Source organism: Salvia hispanica, chromosome 6, assembly GCF_029641045.1.
Source record: "Salvia hispanica isolate PSC_SH4W2 chromosome 6, Shi_PSC_v1, whole genome shotgun sequence".
NCBI lineage: Eukaryota > Viridiplantae > Streptophyta > Magnoliopsida > Lamiales > Lamiaceae > Salvia > Salvia hispanica.
The window spans coordinates 38,692,733-38,717,110 of record NC_142697.1 but is presented as its reverse complement, the minus strand read 5'-3'; the positions used below and the strand labels follow the sequence as shown (position 1 = coordinate 38,717,110).

The 24,378-nt window shown below is 36.6% G+C and overlaps 3 protein-coding genes across 7 annotated transcripts; all 3 read right to left on the bottom strand.

Moving 5' to 3' along the window:
- Positions 1 to 570: 570 nt before the first annotated feature.
- REN1 (Rho GTPase activation protein (RhoGAP) with PH domain-containing protein) lies at positions 571 to 15,238 on the bottom strand. Of its 5 annotated transcripts, none has more exons than XM_048107284.2 (23): positions 15,104 to 15,236; positions 14,927 to 15,004; positions 14,116 to 14,152; positions 13,140 to 13,216; positions 12,586 to 12,656; positions 12,400 to 12,478; positions 11,812 to 11,953; positions 11,155 to 11,274; positions 10,607 to 10,684; positions 9,130 to 9,185; positions 8,978 to 9,047; positions 8,404 to 8,488; positions 7,674 to 7,917; positions 6,127 to 6,318; positions 5,581 to 5,811; positions 5,410 to 5,471; positions 3,929 to 3,989; positions 3,759 to 3,842; positions 3,469 to 3,582; positions 3,214 to 3,380; positions 2,991 to 3,039; positions 2,635 to 2,790; positions 571 to 1,037 (listed from the first exon to the last, which is right to left on the bottom strand). In XM_048107284.2, the coding sequence occupies exons 1-23, from the start codon at positions 15,146 to 15,148 to the stop codon at positions 795 to 797; spliced, it is 2,541 nt and encodes an 846-aa protein (XP_047963241.2). In that variant the 5' UTR covers positions 15,149 to 15,236; the 3' UTR covers positions 571 to 794. The 5 variants fall into 5 exon arrangements, with proteins under 5 accessions (XP_047963241.2, XP_047963239.2, XP_047963240.2 ...); XM_048107282.2 differs by having other exon boundaries at positions 571 to 1,094; positions 15,104 to 15,235; XM_048107283.2 differs by having other exon boundaries at positions 571 to 1,094; positions 5,410 to 5,459; positions 15,104 to 15,234.
- A 1,403-nt stretch (positions 15,239 to 16,641) lies between these two features.
- LOC125203607 (GEM-like protein 1) lies at positions 16,642 to 19,327 on the bottom strand. The gene is made up of 4 exons (XM_048101995.2): positions 18,929 to 19,327; positions 18,756 to 18,857; positions 17,487 to 17,764; positions 16,642 to 17,116 (listed from the first exon to the last, which is right to left on the bottom strand). The coding sequence occupies exons 1-4, from the start codon at positions 19,245 to 19,247 to the stop codon at positions 16,937 to 16,939; spliced, it is 879 nt and encodes a 292-aa protein (XP_047957952.2). The 5' UTR covers positions 19,248 to 19,327; the 3' UTR covers positions 16,642 to 16,936.
- Positions 19,328 to 21,056: 1,729 nt separating this feature from the next.
- LOC125208267 (geraniol dehydrogenase 1-like) lies at positions 21,057 to 22,576 on the bottom strand. Its single transcript, XM_089061179.1, has 5 exons — positions 22,479 to 22,576; positions 22,228 to 22,341; positions 21,865 to 22,003; positions 21,383 to 21,815; positions 21,057 to 21,265 (listed from the first exon to the last, which is right to left on the bottom strand). The coding sequence occupies exons 4-5, from the start codon at positions 21,786 to 21,788 to the stop codon at positions 21,057 to 21,059; spliced, it is 615 nt and encodes a 204-aa protein (XP_088917305.1). The 5' UTR covers positions 21,789 to 21,815; positions 21,865 to 22,003; positions 22,228 to 22,341; positions 22,479 to 22,576.
- Between the last annotated feature and the right edge of the window lie 1,802 nt (positions 22,577 to 24,378).

Sequence of the window (24,378 nt, the reverse complement as noted above, 5' to 3'; positions counted from 1 at the left end):
AGTAGGAAAAAAAGACAAACACACCCAGCCCAATCGATATGACCACATGTAATAAACAGATCAACTGAAACATGTTTTGAACGTTTTTCTTGTTCTTTTCTTTTTGGTGGTCATGCAACCATTATGTCGCCCAGAATGTCAACCAAACTAACTATACATTTAATTTTTCGCATTTATTGATCTGCAAAAATATTTTTCACAACTAAAAAATTATGGCTTCGAATTTCCTCCACAAGACACGGTTGAAGAAACACCGAGGGAAACATATCAAAAGTTGTCATTATGAATGGATGTTACTGTAAAGGGAATTTTTGAAAATGAGGACACATTTGGACACAGTAGATGAATTTTTAATTGAAACATGTTAGATTTTTTTATTTATAAATTTGAAATAGTATGGTTTATTTCACAATTTATAGTTTACATGAGATAACAATTAATTTTAGGATTCAGGGATACATGGTTGTGGACCAAATATTTCATAGCAATGTCGTACAAAATGAATTACTCCATTAAATGTCAGCTGCTATACAATTGAATAACATAAATTCAATCAAAGCCTTCTATGTCTAAGAAATCACTATGCCAGATTTCGTTGTACTTTATTCTCAAGATAAGGTCGACGATGGAAAACACATTTTTGAAGCCTGGTGATCTTTATTAAGGTTATTGTACCTCAAAACCAAAGTTTATTTGCTATAATTACCAATTAAATAAACTTCCCTAAAAAAGAATGAAAAAATACAAAAGAATATTGTTATCTGCTCCAGAGTAGAGATATATTATTGAATGAATCACCTAGAAAATGTCCTCGGAGGAAATTTAGAAGAAGCTTTATCACCGGTGAAGCTTTCAGACTTTCCCTGTTCGAGATTGGGAGGCTCCTCTCGTTTTTTTGATTTATCACCATGTTGGCTTCTGTCAGATGGTTTTCCTCTTGGGTCTTGATGGTGGTGGCGACGATCATGATCTCCACCTTGTTCATTGCGACCTTTATCCAAACTTTGGAGCTCGGTTGCAATTTGTGAGCGTCGTTCCTTTAAGAAGTTAAGTCGGTTTGTCAGCTTTGACAGAGCATTGGTAGAATTAGAACCCTATCAAATAAACATGAATTTCTTTTCAGTGACAAAAATGCATGCACGTAAATGCAAGTTACATGTATTTGTGTCATTTTTCATGTTAGATCAGGAATATCCTTCACGAGAAATGCATACAAGACCCTATTATATATATATACTGAAAAACACTCAGAAGATTCAAACATACAAAACATGAAAAAGATATTCATAACACATTTGCTGCAGTTGTAAGAAAGCCTAAAATGGATTTAATATTTTGGGGTAACTGCTTTTATAGTCACCAACTTTCCATGAATTCCGGTTTTTCCATGTCACGAACTTTATTGTCGGTTGCCATTTTCCTATGTCAGGTTTCCCGGTCTGATTCAAACTATTCGTTTCCTATTAAGACAATGTCCAAATTCTTTTATCTTACTATTGTTATCTTCGTCTTTGAAATAGCTTCGCGTGGGTACCTTGTACGCCTCAATTGGCACTTGGATGAAGAAGTTATGGCCATTATGATAGTACAAGGTCGCACAAAGTTCGCAGCCTTCATCAAATGGCCATAACTTCTTCATCCGAGTTCCGATTGAGGCGTACAAGGCATCCACGCGTAGCTATTTCAAAGACGAATATAACGATAGTAAGATAAAAGAATTTGGACATTGTCTTAATAGGAAACGAACAGTTTGAATCGGATTGGAAAATCTGACATGGGAAAATGGCAACCAACAATAAAGTTCGTGACATTACACGAACTTTTTAAAGTTCGTGGGAAAAACCGGAATTCGTGGAAAGTTGGTGACTTTAAAAGCAGTTACCCCTAATATTTTCAGCCTTTTCTATTAACCATATAGAGAATGTAGAAATTAAAATGTGAAATGGCTCATCTGGCACTACTACAGATACGAATATGAGTATTGGTTGCATCTTGTACATATGTAGAGACAAATATACCATGTTTTTCAGAATTAAGGTTTGGTTATTACTATTACTAGTTCTTTTAAAGAGAAGGCCGTGTAAGTTAACTTTTACATTAGAAATATTACTAGGCTTAGTTAGACTAAGGTTGCACTCAATTATTTGAGAGCTCAGCATTTCAAGTGCATAATACTCTTTTGCTGATCATTTTCGATAAGAAAAGCAAATAGATAGTTTAGTTGCTACTCTTCTTGCTGATCATTTAGCATTATATTATTTGATATCTAAGCGAAACGAAGTCTATACAACTACACTCTCCAGTATTAACACTAATCTTATATTTTGTGTGTAGGGTAAATTGTGAGAAAAACCATGAATTTTGGCCGAATTATGGTCTGTCCTGCGACTTTAAAAATCAGCTGAAATAGCACGAAGTTGGGATTTGTTCACAATTAGCCCAAGATGATTTTTTTTTTGGTGACATTCCATCTGATGTGGTAGCCGGGAAACATAATTGCGAACAAGTCCAAACATCGTAGTTTTTCCGGTTGAATTTTAAAATTGTGGGTACAGAATTTGACTAAAATTCACGATTTTCAAGCAATTTACCCTTGTATCATACATGTAACATATATAACAAGAGATAATTTACCTCACCCTTGCTAGACTTTCTCGAGCTAGACCTTGTAGTGCTCGCCTCTGCGTGAGGTTTGTGCGCAGAATCTGCATGCTGGTTCTGAGTAAATGGTAAGTGAAGTGAAGAAGCTAATTCTCGTTTCTTATTTTTGCCACTGCCTTGCTTGTCAGACTGTTATACACAGAAAAGGCTGCAAGTTATGTACATGTTCAACAAAAAATATACACTTGACATTCCTAAAATATAAAAATAGATGACTGAAGCAGTCATTTGTCCATTTGTGATCTGGAGATGAAATACCACTAAATAGTTACTAAGTACATATGTTAAGGTAAACCAACATCAAATCCTTTCAACTGAAACAGTCATACCTTACTTCTAGACAAATTCTCAGAAGACTGTCCACCATCTTTATTGAACCTACAAAGGAAAAAAAGGCTCACATCATGACCTACATTAGATTGATATGTGAAGGGAAAAAGATGAGGAAAGACACCAGTATGCCCTGAATGCACATGAAGATAGAAACGGAGTAATGCATAGAGTAGAGTGAATATCATTAAAATAATGGAAGGAAGAAAAAAAATCCCTTACGACTTCAGTTGGTTTGAATTCTGTAGGAGCTGATTGCTTATATCCTCCCCAATCTTGCAGTTATGCTCACACATTTGTCTAAGCTGAATTTCAAGATCATCAGCCTTCTCTTTTAAATATGTAAGGTTTGATTCTGCTTCATTGACTACATCCAGCTCTTCCTTCACCTATCATCAATTCAAAGTATGTTATTGACAAACATGATTGATACATAAATTGATATGTATATACTCTCAGATATAGAGACAATTTAACCTTATCATCGATAAGTGGTGAGAAAGTTAGAGGCAGCTGTGATATTCTGAGTGAAGCTTCAAGTGCCTTCTTCAACTCGATCTCCTTCTGCAACTTCTGTAGCAATCCTGCCACCTACATTACAAATTCCTATTAAGTATACTTGAAAGCTAAAGTCAGTGAGTCAAATATAGGTGATTTCATAATTAGTATAGCCTTCAAACAACATTAAAAAAGAAGACGACAAAACACAAGTTCAAAAATAATCCTTAAGAATATTTTTGTGTCCATTATAGATATGAAGTGCTTACATCTTTCTCAAGAGATAAACGACGTTCCTGTAATTCATACTTCCGTGCATCCAGGCCATCTTGAAGAATAGAATTATTTGCAGCCTATTTTTGAATACAAGTCAAGGGATCAACAATCTAGACAACATGAATGCTTTAACAAGACAGAAAAATAACAAATGAATTTCTACCTCATTAGAAATTTTGGACTGTAGATCTGTTTGAAGAAACTCAAGCTTTCGTATTGCAGCGCTAGCAATAAGGCCAAGTCAATGTGATTAACATGCAGAATAAACTTTTAGACAAGGAAAATGTTGGCGGTATATATGCCTATGAGAGATTCAGAAATTGACAAAATTATAGATGTGTGTATGAAACCAAAATAAACATTATGCAAGTAGAGTAATTGTAACTCGAACATCTAAATGTCTCACATACCAGAATAAAATCATAAATAGGAAAGAAGTTAAAACCCTTTTCCTTTAAATATGTATCTTAAAGAAGAGAATATAATTTGGGTAAAATAAATATTTCCCACTCAAAGGAATACCAGGATTAGTTTAAATTGTTAAGAATGTGAATTGGTAACTTGATTGTTCATATTTTACGTGCAATAGGACAATTCATTTTCTACTTTGTCACTGTCAAAGTTTACAAATTCATTTTTTGCCTGTTGTTATTGCACATCTGATCTTTCTGAGTCAATGTCTTCATCACCCCAAGATATGTCACGGTTTAAATATCCCACCATGCTAACTTATTTATCATGAATTTTATCACATCACAGTCTAAAGAAAATGCTTTGTTGAATATATTTCATTAAAACTGAGAGCACATTGAAGATTTAGCAGTTTATAATAAACACTAACTCTAAAAGTTTCTAACCAACAGTTTTTTAAAATATATTCTAATTAATGCACAAGTAAAGGTTGTGATGTGATCTTTTTAGCATGTTAGTTTGCATTCTTAGTTGCTGAGGCACTTCATTCATTACAAGTTGAGGTCTAACTACCTAACTGAAAGTTGGGTATGACATCTGGAGCAGCCAAATTCCTGACGGTATTATAACTGTAAGGGAGGATTGGTCTAGTATTACTAATTCACTACAGCTCAAAAGCATGCTGTCAAGAACGAGTGGATGGGAGATTGCAAAGATATCAACCAAAAACTAATCCAGGATGGCAACAAGGATCCCTAATCTGTTTGGCGGCATACCTCCCTCAACCTATATAACTAAAGAGCAATTCGAAACACCTAAGGAGAAAGGTAAAAAGCACCAATTACTGCTTGCAATCAGAATAATCATGCTCAACAGGGGACTACAAGGCACAATCCTCTAAACGCATGCTGTTATGTGATGAAGTTTAATTTGACCCCAATGATTTGCATGATGATGCAAATTAAAAAAGATCATTCTTGAATAGTCTGAAAATCTAATAGGAGCTTAAAATTTAAGGATTCCTTCAGTTTATCGATTAAAATAGTTAAATTTTAGTTCCCTCAAGGCACAGTGCAGTTTCAAATGGCCGTTGTGCCTTGAGAGAGTTATGGAATGTGAAACCTATTATCAAGTCAATGAAGATTATAATATAGCAATACTCGAATTACGACAGATCTAGTGACTTATAAAAGACAGAATTTAGATTTTATGCGATGACAAAACTTCACTTACTCGTCTTCCAAAGGAAGGTCAATCGACTCCATAGAAAGGTTCTTCTTTCCCTGGATTAAAAACTAAATGTGAGTTTCGTTAGGTGTCTCCAAAAGGTAACTAATAAAAATGTGAGATAAATAACGATCAAGAGGTATTCCAGAGTGCCTAGGAACCAAATGGAATACTCACGGCAGAAGGTCTCAGACTGCGTGTACTACGCCCTTGAGGTAATTCAACTGATGCAATGGATGTTTCATCAGCGCCTAATGATTGCATATTTGCATCATCCACATCATGAACAGAGCCGGTTCCTTCTGTGCTATCATGTCGAGGCAATGAGGTCTGACGTGGATGTTGGTTAGCTTCAAGAACATCATCCACATGAGGAGATTTAGAACCTGAGCTATCCTTTCTCGTGACCTGCATATTCAGAAAAGTTTGTCAGTAGTCTTTCTGGAATTCAAACTTAAGGGTGTATGAAATATATTGGGGCAAAACAATCAGATAAATGTAAAAAGACTTCCACTGATTGTATTTTGTCTGATATTAGAGTTGAGTGAAATATAACAACTTGCAATATAAAGCTAGGAGGTAGCAAAATCATTTCATATATTGACAATTACAGTGGTAAAATTTCCATAAAACAAAAGATACAGAGATCTCTGAGATAAAGGATGATAACAGAAACTATGTATAGCTATCCATATCATAGAACATAAATTAAAAAAAAGTGACCTTTTCACTGTGTTTGTGTTCACCATTCTCACTACTAGCTCCCGATCCATGCTCCAACTCTTCATCCATGTCCTCCTCCTCAAAGCTCTCATCATCCTCAAAGCTCTCATCATCATCCTCATCTGTCATTTCCTCGCTTTCAGTTTCACTTTCATCTGAATCAGTGTAAGGTTCATGTGATGCAGATACATCCTGGAAATAATAAAACAAAGTTAGCTACAAATGAACCCTAGGAAAAGGGAAATAGAATGAACAGTATGTGTTTGCATATAGAAAAATAATAAAAAAGAACAGTATGTATTTCAGTGCTTCTCTTAGCATGACTATATTTGTATCTACACTATGCAAATACTTGTGCTTTTAGTCTGATGTGAACCAGAGGAGGGAAAGAAAATCAATCAAATTGGCTGACTGGATGATTACTTGTGATTAAGGGAAACTATGCCACTTCAGCAAGAAGATAAACAGAAGGGAAGAAAGTAATCCAGTCGACAAAGTGATGGACCATAGCCCATGGGCTAGTTGGAAAATTGGTCTTCTTATCCCACATTAGACTTGGCATTTCAAATCGAGTCACTGTGGTTAGCCAACAGGCGAACAATCTGACTATATATCATTAAGAAGCTGCTGACTGATTTATCAGGTAGTTGAAGACACTTGGAGGTCAAGTGTAAACCGTCAAGTGAAAAATTATACTTAATGCAAGCTGTCCAGTGTAAACCGTCAAGTGTAAAATTATACTTAATGCAAGCTGTCCAGGAGAGCAAACAGATTGAAGGTCAATTTCTGGTTATTGATCCGATGTGTGGAGATCTAGTAACTTGGAGGAATAAAAGCGCAGGCAATTTTTTAAGTAGTGCAGAGTTAATAGTGTCGTGCTCTTGCATTTGGAATATGTAGAGTGAGTGTTGTTGCAAATATTGTCGAGGGAACTAAAAATTGGGATACATGATTCAGTCAAGATGTTTAATAGCAGGCAAGCTGCGATTGGTATACAAGGGAGCTGTACACCACATCAGAACAAAAGATATTGACATTGACCGACCCTTCATTTTTGGCAGGGCAATAATGGGATCATTCAGCTCAGCTACATCCCAACCAGACAATCGATATTTGATGCTCTTGATAAGGCAATTGAAAGGATCAGTTTTGATGTGTTGCACTCCAAACTTGGCGCGTATAACATATACGACCCAGGGTATAGAAAAGAAACTGACCTTTGTGTACAGTGGATTAGTTTGCTTATTTGGAAGATTAGATTTGATTTCTGATTTAGCAGATTAGTCGTGTAATCCTTTAAAGTTCCTATTGAATTCTAAGGTTCCAGCGACCGAGTATCCATATATTAGGACGTAAACTCTTCTTTGATTTTATATTTAGACTAGCTTCTCTTCAATAATGAATCACCAATAATCAAAAAGATGCATGAAAATGTATTGTGACAAGCAACAGGAAGAGTTCACAATTAATGAGTTAACTCATACCAGAGGCAGCTGGAAAGGAAACCGACGTGCTGAGAGAAAAAAGAAAAGGATAAAGAAGCATACCCCAAATATATTTTCATATTCTTCCAGTAAAGTAATAACAATGGCTTGAGCATGGTTAGCTGCAGCAGCTGCTTGCATGAGTTGTAAAGAGCCATCAGCTCCTACATCAACATTATGGTCAAGTTCGCATTCACCAGCAAAAAGAGCGCGAAGAAGCAAGGGAGCCATGCAAGCTGCCACAGCCGAAATGCTCATTCGGTTTACTGTCTTGTGGGAAGCGATTAATTGCATCATCATAAGAATTCTGATGTAGAGAGCAAAAGAAACACAATGAAGAGTAAGAAAGGTGAATTTTAAAAGTTTAATTGAAAACTAAAGCAATTTATGATTTATCCAGAATTGTTTTCTGATCTAGACAAGCACAACTGTGCATCAAAACTCTTGTATAAGAAGACAAAGTTTATCTGCTACTTGATTTTGTTACATTTTGGAACATAACACAAACATAACATTTTCCTTAAATTGACTGTGCTTAGATTTCCTTGTGCTTATGATCATGATACCTCTTCAATCAACTTATGATCATTATGAAACTACTTCTAACATTATTTAAGATTATTAGAGCCTTCTCTAATATCCCAAACCTCAACAAAGAATGATTAAGATCGTACCATAACAGCTGACCATAAGACAGACAATATATTGCACACACCAGAGTAGAAGCAATCTTAAACAAAACTTAAGTAACTACAAAAATACATATAGAATTGTCACAATGATATTAAAGTACCTTTGTAATAAGCGGCGATTTGGCTCTGGAAATGTTTCACATATTGCTGACCGCATAGCAGCTATTCTTATGCCACGGTCAGTTCCTGTTCATCAAGTAAAATGTCAAAATTGAAAACCAAAATGGAAGTGAACATCAAAGTCCCTATACATTTTGTCGCCCTTTAACCACGAGTTTATTCATCCAATTGAGTCTAGCGCTTCACATTTGAAGATATGAAGCTTTAATGGATGACAGTCAAAGAAAAATATGAAAAATATTACGTCGTGTAAAATATTATTTGAGCACAAGTTCCAGTCAGTTCCACTATCTCAAAATAGGTTGTCTATCTACAGAAAAATCTTTTAGAAAATATAGGTAACATAGATCGGATAAAAGATAAGGTTTTGAACTCGTGAATTTTCAACGTAATCTTTCATTAAACCTTTTTTGACGCATTTACTTTGTCATCAGCACATTTACTAGTCTATGCATCTATATGTGTTTCTTTTTGTACTGTTCTGGTATGCAAGATAATAAATGGTAGGAATAGAAAGACAAAACAAAACAGTAGACATTGGCACAGCAAACTTACGATAAGATTCAACGAGAGCCTTACAGCAAGAAGCAGGGACCGGAGATGAAGGCAACTCCCGGATCACATACTGGTCATGATCAGCAAAGAATTAATTCAACTGAAATATAGTGGCTTTAAAATTCTATTTCTTCAACACCATATCAAAGTACCTTTACACAGTCAGCTATGACATGTGCATCTTCATCTGGCGAAAACTCATTTTTCCCTGAATTTGGTTGAAAATGATTGATTATATTTTGATAATACCATATGGAGAATCAGTAAAGTATGCAAACTTGAAACTTTAGAAAATGCATTATTTGATGTCAGATTCACAGTAGAGCACTATTATCAAGACTGCCATCACTAGGAAGTTAAGAGCTCAGCAGAAATATGGATTTATGAACAACCACATCTCTAACTTAGCAACACTTGCAAACTTTATATACAAGAAGAAAGTATGAGTACTCTTGAATGTAGGAAAGTATCTTATGTTTGTTAGTATATTCATCACAATTGTTCCATTTATGACTTGAACTTTACGGGAAAGAGCAGATGTGGAATAAGTTATTAAAAATGGCTGCAATTCTGAGTCTTGTTTCCAAACGAAAAATATATTTTAGATATTTAAAAATTAATAACTTCTACAAACTTATTCCGTATCATCCATCTATAAAGCAATTAAAATAAAATGTAACTACAGAAATTCAATTCCTACTCAAATTATTTCCAGAAAGTTTTAGTCCTCAGTATCTTGCCATTGCTATGCTTGACATGAAAAACTTCCTTATCATGTTTACTTTCTATTTAGTTTCGATAGTTACTATTTGAATCATTTCATAATATCTCACTCGATAATGGTAGGAGTTGAACCTACTTTTAGGTCAGTACAGTGAGTATACATAACAACATTGGCTCAACTAAATCAGGACTACTGAATCAACTTGCCGCGAATCATGCTCTAGGTCCCATCAGTGACCTTAGTGTGAAGTAAGATGGCATTAGAGTCTCTTATGAAAACTATTCAAATGGGACATCCAATTGAACATATATTAGAACAATCAGAAATGGGATGAGGATGCCAAGTCCAAGGTTTGTGTCCAACATTTATAATTAGGTATTATGGTCATATATTACACTACTGAATTATGAATTTTTTTTAGTAGAAAAAAATTCATTATAGAAATTCCTTTGCGAGTTGCACCACGGGTCTCCAGTATGTTAACTCTAAAATATACTACACCCAGTTATCTAACTTAACAAAGTACCAAGTAACTTATCAGTAGTGGTTATCAATGACTTCTTAGATGGAACCTTAATCAGTGTTAACCCAACACTCAGCTATAAAGCACAGGCAGTTTGACTATTGTCTTGTAACACTTGTCTTTAGATCTCATAGCCTTTCTCCTATACATAGATTACTACGTAATCCTTCATTTTTGCCTGCATGCTTTAGTCTTATGGTTAATATCTTTGATAGCATAAAGCTTCACATTCGGGTCTTCCCCACCATCAATCTCGATTAACTAAGCACTATATATTCCAACTTGAGTGACTGTTTTAAATACCCTTACTCCCAAGTGTCTCACCCCATCTACAAAAGTAAAAAAGGGTTGAGAAATTAATGCATCAAAGGAACCAACCAACCTTTTTCATATTCTGATATCCGGCGTTCAACATGTTCAACATCAGCCGCTTGCCTCAAGATGCCTTCGGTTTTGTATCCTAAAATATAACGTTTCTGATCAACACCAATAATAGGAAAAATGCAGCTACAAAATGAGTGAATATAACCAAGTAAAACAACCAGTAAGGAAGAAATAAATAGCACTTTCTGCATGCAATAAATGCATGGAAAATGAACATATCTAAATCTATTTAAATTTGTGTAATCCTTTCCATGCTAGTATGAATACTTAAGCCCCTGTATAGACTGCAATGATTTATAAAAACGCTTGTTTAGGTGTATTTAGGAGACCAATAAAATTATAGGCATAGTATTTCTTCTGTCTGAGTGTGAAAATCAGTACGTTTACATCTATTAAACATTAATGTTGGTAAAGATGCGATTCCTTACAAGAAGAGCATGTCAAGATGTAAACATTATTATTTGGTAAAGACGTGGTTCATTACAAGAATAGCATGTCAAAAGAAATATGCAATAAGAAACATGTGGAGTGGAATAAGAGGCTTACCATAGTCCTCAAGAAACCTAAGAGCCTTCTCCAAGAAGGATGGAGTGCCATCTATATCTTCTAAGGCAAGTAAAATTGGTCGCCCAATTACCAAGGATTTAGCTGTTTGTTTGTCTTTACCTACAAGCAAGGGCAGGGAAGAAAAAATGAGGTATATGCCACATAAAAACAATCTTTACAGCCAATTAGCAAAGTCAAAACACAGGAAAATGAAATCTTTATCAGGAGCTAAATAGATAACATCAAAATCACCATTACAGAGAAAATCACTACTATGGGAATGCCTATTATATAGTATTATGCTCAATCTACTAGCAAAGGTAACATAAGGGAAAGGACACTGTCTCCATGAGAAATTAAGCAGATAGATAGGATCTTATATGCTGGCTTTTCTTTCTTTGGAACTAACCAGTTTAAAAGAATGATATCAATTTCTATAAGGAAAGGCAACACTGTCTATTTTTACTGCAGGAACTTGCATAAAAAAGTAAATTGTGCATCAAATAAATGACGCATTTATGAATAAACAGTTGCTCTGTTACTCATAGTTCTATTGCAATTGATACGCCCTCTCTTTTGCAATGGCAGTATCCTACCACTGATGGCACGATACTTTTAAAGAATCAGAGTTTCACATTTAGATAGTGAGAAAGATACTTTGATCGGAAGAAGCGTCGGCGCCATTTAACTGATCATTCTTGAATATGCCATTCTGTCCCGTAGCAGTAGCATGGGGGGCATTTAAGAGGGCTTCTTCAAGTGCTGCCTTCCACTCATGCAAATCCTCCATTGTTTCCGCCTGGGATACAAACAAAACCAGGCACATGAGCATAACAGATAATAGGTGTATGGTGTGCATGAGGATATGGAGGCAGGATGATCATGGTCGCAAAATAAAACAGTATCCGTCCTAGATCTGAAACATAAGTTGAAGATAAAGCAACATAAAGATTGCAGACCATGTCAAGGACTATCAACATCTGAACTATCATTTTCCAACACAAATATCTTGAAAGAAACCTAAGTAATTATGGGCTAGACATCATAATAGGATAAGCTGCACCTGTACTGCTGGTTGGTGCCATCTTAAAAAAATCAGAATTCTCAGTTTAGCACAATGAATTGCACTGAAAAGAATAACGATATACTCCTATATAGCAAGAAGTTGAAGAAAAACAAACAAACAGCACATTGGCATATAAATGCTCAAGTTTGGACCATTAAATCAATCTAACAGGATATCACCTTGAGTGTGAAGGCTCGTCCATCTCGACCATCAGGGAAGAGAACAGTGATCAACTTCTTGTCTTCTTTTACTACCACACTGGAATGAATCAAAAAGTCAATATTCCAACGTGGTTCGATTTTAAAACTTGACCAAATTAATACACAAGCATAAATAGAAACCCTGCCAATTACAGTTAAACCAACCTGCCTGAACTGTTAAGATCAATGCCTCCAAGGGTTAAGTTGACTTCACTCGATTTTTGAGGAACTGCGTTCTAAGAAAAAGGAAAAACGTTGAACAGAATCAAATATATGATAAAGACAAAAGAACCACATGGGATTTAGAAATTACAGAAAGAAATTGCAGAAGTTACTTTAGCATGATAAAACATGTCATGCATAACAAACGTAAACTATAGAATAACATTAATACGACAAGAAGTCTACCAGACACTATTTAACAAACTCTGAATGTTAACTATTGCAAAACTGAATCAAATGCGATATATAATAAGATGTCAACATTATAGCCTGCAGCACATAAATAGATGCATTACTAGTGGATAGCTAAGTAACAGTATACCACAAAGGTTTCAAAATAATAGTTTTCAAACTGGGAAAAATCATACAAATATTGAAAAAGGGTTTAAAAAATGTTTGGCTCAAGATTTAAACAGTCCCACAGAAAAAAAATTCCTACTCGTATTAGTTAGAGTATAAGAAGTCCTGTAAGATAGTTTCAGAGAGATGCAGCTTACCGGATCACTTCTATAGAAGACCAAGGAAGTTTGAGTTAAAATGAACCACCTTTTCTTCCACGATGTCCAACCAATTCCTATGCATTACAAAAAGTAATTACTCTTAAGCTTCACAAATATATACTCTTACAGTACATTGCTCAACTGTGAAATTTCTGCATATTGAACATATGCTGTTTACTGATACCAGGTCAGTTTCCAAAAACTAAAATTAAAAATGCTAAGAGTATATTCAACCTTCAGTCTCTCATTTCTTTACTAAAGGCTAAGTTCCACAATTATGATACAGGATGTTTGTCAATACACTGAGTTTGGAGAAGCTTATATAAATAACAGAACCTGAAGGTGTGTTCCCTGCCTGGAGCATACAAAGGGTTAAGTATATCAATCATCATTGGTGGCCAGACGAATATCTGGTTTTGCACAGAATTAAACTATATAACTAGAGTACTATATTTTCAATTTATTTTGAGTACTTACTAGATGAATATTTTGGCTCTTGACACTGTAAGTTCATGCCAGGCTAGGGAACCACATCAACGAGCCACAAAGTTATCAATATAAAGGCATTTTGACCTAAACCCAACTACTCAGTGCTTATACTGATGTACTGTAGCTTCCCGGTTGTAATGTATAAAGAATTTACTGAGGAATGTTGGAGAGGTATTGAAGTCATTCTACAGTAAAACTACATAGTATATACCACCGATATAATATATAGACGAGTTACACTAAAAGAGTTATAAATACACGCAAGACTTTGCACCAAATCATTTGATTTTGTCACTGCAGTGAACTAGATTTCTGCAACTAAACAATTAACATTGACAGGGTCATGGATTCATAATGTTTAGCTCAAGACAATACCTTCTACCATACAATCTCGACTTGGATTTTCGACCCAAAATATCAAATCAGAAAATGAAATGAAGTGAGAGCAACATGTATATCTTCTTTTTTTATTGGCAAACAATACCTTTTGATGACAAAAATAGTGGGCCACTTTTGTATACCTGCGAAGATGTAAAGTAAAGAGCTTGGATAAGATGTCATCCGATGCAAAAGATGAAGTTAGATACTAACATAAGTAGGTTTAAATGCCAGGACACCGTCACAGGATACTGCCTGAATTCTCATTAGTGATTATTAGATGAAATAGGAAAATTTTTTAAAATCGACATATTAGTTCATGTTTCCTGTTAATACCCCATTTTTACCCTCAATCACCCAGTTGATATTGATAAAAATATAATTTACTTCATCCAATGCAAAATGTGGCTGAGCGACAGGTCACTGCATAGATCTCGTGAACGTATCACATTGAAATTAAAGCTTTAACTGTTACCCATGAGGTCCAATACATGGTCAAATCAAGAGTCCAGATCTTGTTACAAGCCAAAACTCTTCCCCTGAATTCCACACTTTAAGCCATAAAGGTGCTAGCTGGAGCAGCTATCCATCCCTTTAGTAATTACGAAAAATTTTGAAGCCTTTTTAGGTTATTTATCATGCAATATCAACTTTCACTACCTCGTCCTATTTTTCCAAATATATGACTTTTCATCTCTCTCTTCCACTCATCCATAAACTTAACCTCAAAGGAAAAACAAAACCAGACTCAATGCCAATCACCATAATTCATCTTCACCACTTTACATCCTAAGCATGAATTTCGATGTCTCCTCCAAAATTATCGAAATTCACGTTTCAAATACAAGCATAATCCCAATAGTATCAACGTGTTGATAAAAAACAAATACAGATTCATCAATTGAATTCCTGAGTACCTTGCTCCCAGCATGAAGATCGGGATTTGGCGGTGCAGGCGGCGGGGGCGGCTCATTTTTGCCACCACCAGCTTCCGCCTGAATCGAGATTAACATTGAATAAAAACACACAAAAAACAAAAAATACTAATTATATTAATCAGATCATCATCGAGATCGTGCATTTCAGAAACGCACCTGCGAGGACTCTGCCGCTGCTGCATTGTTGTTCACATTCGTCATGTCGCGATTATGACATTAAGAATAGAATCTGCAAATGCATGCAATGCTAACAATTGATCAAATTCCGTGATCAGACTAAAATCATTATGAAAAATAGGGGCATTGATTCACCTATTTTCCTTTACTAGTATAGAAAAAACGAAAGGAAGGTGGGCAATCACAAAACAAATGGATACAATGCGTTTCTGTTTCTCATTTTTGGTGTTTGGAGAGAGAGAAGGAAGAGAGAGAGCTTTTTTTTCTGTGCGAAATACGAACGTGTGGAGGGACGGAATATTATACTCTGATTTTTTAACTATTTTTTTGAAAAACGGATATTTTCTCAAAAACTCGTTGTGTTGGTGTTTTTTTAATTCCACTTTTTAACTTCTAACGATAAAATTATTTCCTCAAAAAGTAGTCTACGAATAAATTAGGCCTTTCGACTAATAAGATTGAAACTGCTGAATATTTTCGGATTTCTAATAATAGATGCGATTTTATAACTAACTCATTTAAATAGCCAAAATTAATACTACTAATTAACTAATACATGTTTTAAAAAAATTGAACTATAATTGATTTTTCATTTTTTAATAAAAATGTTCTTGCCTTAACGGTTTTTTTCTTCCTTTTATTCTTTATGTTGTTGTGAATCAGAAAATTCGAAGCCTAAACATGTTTCATTCGATAAAAAAAAACCCCGAAAAATCTAATAATGAAATACTACTAAAAATCCAAATTTTGAAAATTCAATATAAAAAAATTTGAAAATCTAATATACCAAGATATCATTAGAATTGTCATAACACAAAGGTTTATATTTGTTAAGTTTGTAATTACAATATATTTTTATTATACAGTACATACTATAATGTAAGTATATAAATGTATTTTATATTTTGGATAACTTTGGATTTTAGAATATCCAATCCGGTTCTAACAGCCAAAATTTAAAAAAAATTAAAAAATCCAAATCAAATTTTAAATTTTGGTTTGATTTGGTTTGGTTCGTATTAGATTTTTGGATTTTGGAAAATTGCTTACTTCTAACTGACAATAGTTTTGAAAAGACTTTTTGTGGTTCTCTATTAAAGGCGGGGTCCACTGTAATTGTGGAATACTAGAATAAAGTCTGAAAGTATCACTACAATCAAGGTACGAGACATGTCGCATATCATTTGCATGGCAACAAATATGTAATTTACGGATCAAATGAATTATCTCAGTTGATGAGACTTGAGAGGGATGAGTTGACAATGAAACGCAGCTTAGTTTCTTAGACACTTCACCTTTAATTTATAGGTTGAATTCGAGTTATTACAAGGGTATATGAAGAACCATTACTGATTTTTTTTTTTTTTAAAGGAATGAGTTATCATAGATTATAAATGTTTGAGGACCGAAAAACTGATGTAACATGTATGAATAATATACATATCCAACTTATTTATGACTTTAAGTGCTTTCATTGGGATTTGCATTGTAGGATTGAAGATGATTAGAGCGCCGACTGAAAATAATTGAACCATTTATACCAAATATTTGATTAAATTAAATTATTTTATCAATAATACATAATCACTCAAACCAAACAATCCTATAAGTATTACTATTACAATAAAACAAGGAACCACATTTACAACACATTACATTCGCTATTTACGTTCACTAAAAAATGAAGAAATGCAGTGTAGATCGGTTTAATGGCTTATATGAAACATATCAATCTTCAACCACATTCAAATGTGAGCCTTCCGACGACTCCAAACAAAGCACACCATACGAACTTCCAGTCTTTATAAATAGTTACGACTGACGAACCTGCAACACACCTTGTAAATTTTTAACAGCACTGTCGTAGTAGACGAATCCCATGAACCAGAATTCATGATTGTCCACGGAAATAATCTGGATATATTTCTCAACTGAGTTTGTTTGGCTTGTTGAAGTATTAACCGCTTTCAGTTGCTGCAACGTGATAACCACCTGCGTGAATCACCAATATGTGCTGTTAGAGAAATCTAAAGAGAACGGAGAATTATCTGTTCAAAGGAGAAGAGGCGACTTCAACTTGGGGCATCTACTTTCATTAATATGTTCCGCAAAGGATAGGATGGTCGAAGCTCTACTTTTCTTCACAACACAGGGATTTTGAATAAGAAATCAAAACAGCGGTAATTAAGATTTTGAAGAAGGCTCCTTTCATGTGATTGCAATGAAACTACACAAGAACCACCCTTAATGATTTTTCTTCCATATTTGCTAGTTTATAAAAGAAAAGGTGTAGTGTGAGAGAGGAATAACTCCAAGATATGACAAACGGATGCCTGTTTCACAAAAGGGTGAAAAATCATACCTTGTAATAGCTCATACGAACCTCCTCCGACTCCGGAACCTTGTATGAAAGAGGATCATCACTGCAAAATGCTACTTTTGCAGTAGACAAATAAAGGACTCCAGCAACAGGACCCGCAGATGTAGACAAATAGCATCCATAATATTTCAGCATCTTTTCTTCTGGGGCATTTTCAAATGTATTCTGAAAGACCTTTTCATATCCACCTTCTGACATAACCTTGGTGCTCCGTGCTATCCTTCCAACAGCAGCGTCTGTGATACTTGGTCCCGTTTTCACTAATTTAAGCAAGTATTTATCAGAAACTAGCACAACAACTTATTATAATTATAACACTTCCAGTTGTTAAAAGGTCAAGAAAGAGCAGACTTTGCCACGTCCAAATCATAGAAATCAGCATAAACTCTTTCCACATAGATATTCCATCTTACAACCATTTGGAGTCAGAAATGAAGTTACTTTTTGTAAAGCACTGAACAGATTATCTAATATATCTTCCTGACGAGCCAAGGACATATGGTACAGGTTTCATTATCTTGTAACCTTGAAGGGAGTTAGAGAATCAATTGTAGTCTTTCATAACAGTAAAATTAAACTAAAAAGAAGCGAAAGTTTATACTTGAATTCCATAATGGTCTTAACATCTGCATGCTAGCCTTCCAGGAAACACATATGTCATATTAAAAGGAAAAGCATTTTAACAGGTGTTGCAACAGAGCACAAAAAAAACAAAATCTAAAGATCAGACCTTGAATAAGTATTGTATATATATATATATCTACTAGTTATAATGGCCAGAAATAAGCATAAGGTCACGACATAATATGTGCATCACAAATTTTCAGAAATTGCACAACATAAGTGTATATTGAAATGCTATATTCAATTTGCGAAGGAGGCAACATATCAGACGACAACATAAATGTATAATGCTTTCTCTTTTGCAAATTATGATAGGAAAATGAGGGATAAGGAAATGGAAAGACAATTAGACATAGTCACATTTTAGTGGTCCTACTTTTTATATCCCATGTTCTCTTAGGGTGAAGATGTGAAATTTGTGGGAAAGAGTGGAAAATAATTACTTTCCATCATTTTCCATCAAAGTGACACATAAGAGATGTAACCTATAAAAATAGCAAAGATTCATACAATCCAATCTTACCAACACCAATTCTCAATTGAAGAACCAAATCAAAAGGGTGATGGTCACGAAGAATTGACATAAATCTGAAATTAAACGAAATGGAATAGGCGAGGATCACTGACAGTTTTGCCACATGTTCCCAGCCAAGTCTTCAGCCTTCTTAGAGGCTACGCTAGCTTTCTTTCCCCATTTACCCAGCACTTCCTTCATCTTATCCACGTTACCTGTAATAATTTGGGGGAAAATACAAGCGTTTATAAGGGGAAACATAGAAGAAGAAAATGATTGTTCATACTCTTGATCGGAGAGGGGGGCACGGGCACGGGATCGGTGGAGACATATGGATTTGAGCCGGTGGGGGCGGTGACGGGAGGGGGGGCGGAGCTCCAAGTGTCGGCGACTGGAGCGACGTCGTCCGGCGCCAGTTTCGGGTAGGGAGCATAGCCGGCTGCATCGCTGGCGGTAGCGGGGGCGGGGGCGGTGGTGGTGATGGTGGTGGCGGTGGCGGTGGCGGTCGTGGGGGCGGGGGCGGATTCCGACTTGGATTCCTTGGGTTTGATTGGGGATGGTGTTGCGTTGGAATTGGATGGATTTGATGTTGAATCAGAACTCATCGTCAGAGATTTGCAGATGAAATCAACAAATTTGGGGAGAGAATTTTGAGATGATGGAAATGAAACGACGAGTGGTATGGCAAATTTGCAATGCTACAAATATTAATTATTTATTCCATTCATTTTTCCTATAATAGGAGTATTAATTAATTGAGTAATAAATTTAAAAATATACTCTGAATAGATAAGTTGATGAGTCATATAATAAAAAAATAACTAATTAGTTATGAGTCATATAATTAAGAAATACGTACCTAATTAACATCCTAGTATTAAGATATTAATACTCCCAAGTCCTAAGAATCATCGAATTTGCCACGGAGTCAAAAAATTATGTCACTTATTACACAATCAGTTTCAAATATATAGTACGATGTTGTAACGATTGTTGAAATACTTGTAATCAATGAATTTGCAACAAGTCAAAAAACTTAAGTTACTTTTTACATTTTCGATCCAAAAAGTCTAATGATTAAATATATACTAGTACATTTAATTAATCTCATTTAATCTATGAGATTGAATTTTATTACAGTATAATTTAAATCCTAAATAAATAATTATATGATAATTAGTCATAATCATATCTTTTAATTAAACTAATCTTACAATTTAATTTATAGTGAATTAATATAATAATTAATCACATTATATGTCTTCCAATTACAATCACACACACTAAATCCTCATACTGTCATGCACATGCAACATGGACCAAACTTTCATATGATCCGACACGACTCTGCGTGGCTTTTGATAAGCATTATATAAACCGGCCAAATTCATATTAATATGCATACCAAACTTGTGAACGGTTGCTCTCAATGCTTATTAGGAAATGACCAAATTGAAAAAAATGTACTCCATAATGAGGATAGAGAGAGTATAATTGATTACTAAAATAGTTAGAATATTCTTGAATGGAATATGCATATATGCATACGCAGGCACATTAGTTTGCTTAAGTTACTAACCACTTAGGAGTATTATATATAGAATAGCAAACGATACCAAATATCACAAAACACTAGCTCGATCAACACTTCTTTAACTATCTCTGGAAAAGGATTGATGATAGGTCAAAAAGATAGTACTAACGAATATTCTCAATAAAAGCCGCCCTAGTCGACGTTCAAGGAACCATCAATGTCATCACAAGTTCAAGATGAAAGCATCTGTTGATACGATGATTGGCGGTACTCAACGTAAACAATGAGTGTATGCCCTATCGATTAGTATTACACAGAAGAAATCAATTATAAACACTAATACAACTAGAGCAGAAAAGAGAGCATTCAGCCAATGAGGGATTATCAACTAGGGTATATTGAAAAAGAGAGACCTCGAGAATGCAATTTATAAAGTAGGACAACAATAATGTTATATGCTTATAGTATATATATTACTCTCTCCGTCCCCGATTAAGAGTCACACTTTTCCATTTTGGCCCGTCCCCAATTAAGAGTCACACTTTATTTTTACCATAAATAGTAAGTACATCCTACATTCCACTAACTCAATTTACTCACATTTTATTATAAAACTAATAGAAAAAAAGGGTCCCACATTCCACTAACTTTTTCAACCAACTTTTTTTTTACATTTCTTAAAACTCGTGTCCGGTCAAACTGTGACTCTTAATCGGGGGACGGAGGGAGTACTAAATTATATGCGGTTCAATTATTTTAATACGGTTCAGAAAAGAACCGACAAAGAAATCCCGAAACACAACTTATAATTTGCTTTGTCTCGATAACAAACAACATCAGTCATTAAGTATTATATTTGTATCAAACGGAGATGGCCACCCTAGTTGGCTTTCAAGGAACTGGCAACGTCAATGACAAAGCGATACTTAACATCAGACTTCAAGAGACGCTCCATAGCAGTGTTACTGTTGACGTAGTCTATCGGGATCATCTCCACATCCGGCAATATGTTGTGCTTCGCCGCAAAATCCACCATCTCTTGCGTCTCTTTCATTCCTCCAATCCCGCTTCCCAATATCGACTTCCTCCCTACCAATCAATCAATCAATCCATCCATCCATCCATCCACTCCCCCATCAAATTAATAATACCATAAAAAGAGACAACTCACATGCAAATATTCCAACGCTTAAAAACACGACTCACCAATAAGCAGAGGAAACACAGGAAGCTCGAGCGGCTTCTCGGGATTCCCAACCATGATAACCCTAGCGTGAAGCTTCAGCAGGCTCATCAACGGCAGGAGCGGATGCGGCGCCGACACGGTATCAATGATGCCGTCCAGCGTCCTGGTCGCGGCAGCCATTTGCAAGAAATCATCCGTGCCGAGACTTTCGAGCGCTTTCTTCTTCTTCCCCAAGGAAGTGCTAATAACGGTGACTCTGGTGCCGAAGGGCTTAGCGAACTTGACGGCGACGCGGAGGCCGGGCTTGTCGAGGCCGAAGTAGCGGAGGGGGCTGTAGGTGGTGATGCCGGCACAGAGAAGAGGGGCGCCCCTGTCCATGGGGAGATTGTCGGGCCACCGCAATATGAAGTGCTCGTCGGCGACCATGAGGTCGATCGGAGTAGCCGCCTTAGGTGATGGTGTTGTCTAGGTAAGGCATGCTGTAGGTGAGGATCTGTTTGGAGCAGTAGTTTTCGAGATCGTCGGAGCATTGGTCTCATTGGCGGCATGATCCCACTAAGCATCCCACACCTACTTGGTCTCCTACTTTCACTTTCTCAACCTTGTTTCCTACCTCAGTTACTATCCCCACAATCTCATGCCTACAGTAAAATATGAATCTTGAGAAATAATTTCCTCTAGTAGAGAAATTTAATTTGGGAACGAGATTTAAGAAAGTTGTGTTAAGTTAGTTAACACATAATAAAGTAGAGGGATGAGATACGTTAACTTTTGTCAAAAAGCGGGACAAATCAAAATAGAATACGAACTAAACAATCTAAACTACATAATTAACTGAATCAAACTAGATTTTGTGTTTAATTACCCCGGAACAACAGGGTAGTGTGTGATGCCGCACTCGTTCTTGATCATGTGGAGATCAGAATGGCAGATGCCGCAATACAGAACTTTGAACTGGACGTCACGCTCGCCGGTTGCCCTGCAATTCCAACAAATATACCAAAATGTGTTGTCTCCGAGAATGAGAAAAGCGGACAATATTAAACTAACATGCAATCGACTATCCTAACAAAATGGAAATATGATCGACAAGATCAAAATGAAGCATATCTCAACCTTCTGGAGAAGTTGAAGGGAGACATGACTCCAGATGTATCTCTCGAAGCCCTACCGAGAGCCTTCACTGGGTGCTCTGTTTCTGGTGATTTCGCCATTTACAAATCCTGGTTTTTCTGCCAAGACAAATCCATATGCAAATACAGATACAAATGCTTTCTTAATGCCAAAACAAAGGTGGAAGTAGTAGTATTTATAGGGCATATGCAGGGGGATTGTTGGAATCTATGCCCGGTCAATGGACTTTGACCAATTATAATTTCAACGAGACATTTAATTTTGTAGAATTAAATGATATAGCGTCGATCCACGTTCGGAGTAGATGACCGTGGTATATTTATTTTCTCAAATCCGATTCCCGGTGAGTGAGAAATAATTGTTTAAAGTTGTGCAAAAATTGCAAACTTAATGAGCTATGAGAGGAGATTAGGGAATAATTAAGAGAGTTAATTATCCCACATTGAAAGTTTCAACCTTATTAAACTAGTATTTAATAAGAAGGATTATTACATGTAATAATTATAGTGGACTAAGATGGGCTGTAAGAGCCCACACGCGCGCACACGCGCGCGCCGCCCGCCCCGCCGCGAGCCTCGAGCCCGTGCTCGTGCCCGTGCCCGTGCCTGTGCCCTTGTCCTTGGACTTGGATCTTGGATCTTGGCAATTGGTCTTTGGGTGTTCTTTGGGCTTGGTGCTTGGGCCTAGTTGCGGGCTTGGCCCAAGTCTAGTGGGTCTAGTTCTTTTTAGACCACCACCGTTTCCACGTTAGCGAGCCAAGCGGGATGCCACCTCGTCAGTATGACGCGGTAAGCCAACGTGGCTGACACGTGATAGTCCATGTCGTGAACGAATCTAGAAGCTTCTAGACTCAGCCTCTCTAGCTCTGAGCGCGTAACGGCTTGTAACGCCCGAACGTTACAGCTCGTAACCGACGACCGTTACGGTCTAGCATTAATGACGGCCATTATGGCCGTTGACCCCCTGCACTGGACCGAGCCTATAAATAGGCTAGCCATTCCATGCATTCTACACATTATCAAACACTAGAAAGCATTCTGCATCATAAGCTCTCTCTCTCTCTCTGCATTGTTCTTCTGTCGAAGCTCTGCCCTCTCCTCCATCCAGTTCGCCGGAGCTCTGCTGATAGCGGTGCTGCTTCTTCAAAGACGTAGCCGTTTTATCTTTGGGGACGAAACGCCAATTCGAAGAGCACTACCGAGGCGTATCTCGTCTTGCAGAAAGAGGCCTCCTCGACTCGGCTAATTTCCTTTTCAGTTTATTAGTTTTGAATCCTCTTTTGTAATTTCGGTTCAGTTAGCTCTTGTATTCCTTCTTGTAAGTCCTAAAACCAACAATCGCAAGACGAGATATAACTTGCTTTTGAAGGGATCTGGACCTAAAACTGAAACTAAAACTTTCGAAACTATAATCACCTTTGCTGGAGATGTCGACTGAATCCAACACCGCCGCTGCCACCAATCCGGCCACCACCGCCGCCATCATCTCTTCCACCATGGCGAACACCGGACCAATCCCCACAATGGTCCCTACCCCTGGGTTCACCTCTTCGTCTACATTGTCATGGGGGTTTACGAACCCCTTTGGGCCCACTGTTGGATCATCCTCCAGTGGGTCGGTTGGTTCCACTTTTAGTGGTTCCTTCGGATCCTTCAATGGATCGAGTGTTGGGGCCTTCGGGTCCAACACGGGTACCGGTTCCTTCGGATCTGGTACGACCATGGCGGGCTCTACGCCCAACATGAATGGTGGGGGCCCTATGCCCAACCATGTTGTTGGCTCCTTCGGGGGCAACATGAATGGTTCATTCGAAGGACCAAGTGCGGCACCGTTGGCACCTAGAATGATGCCACCCGCCGAGAAGCCACCTAAATTTGGAGGA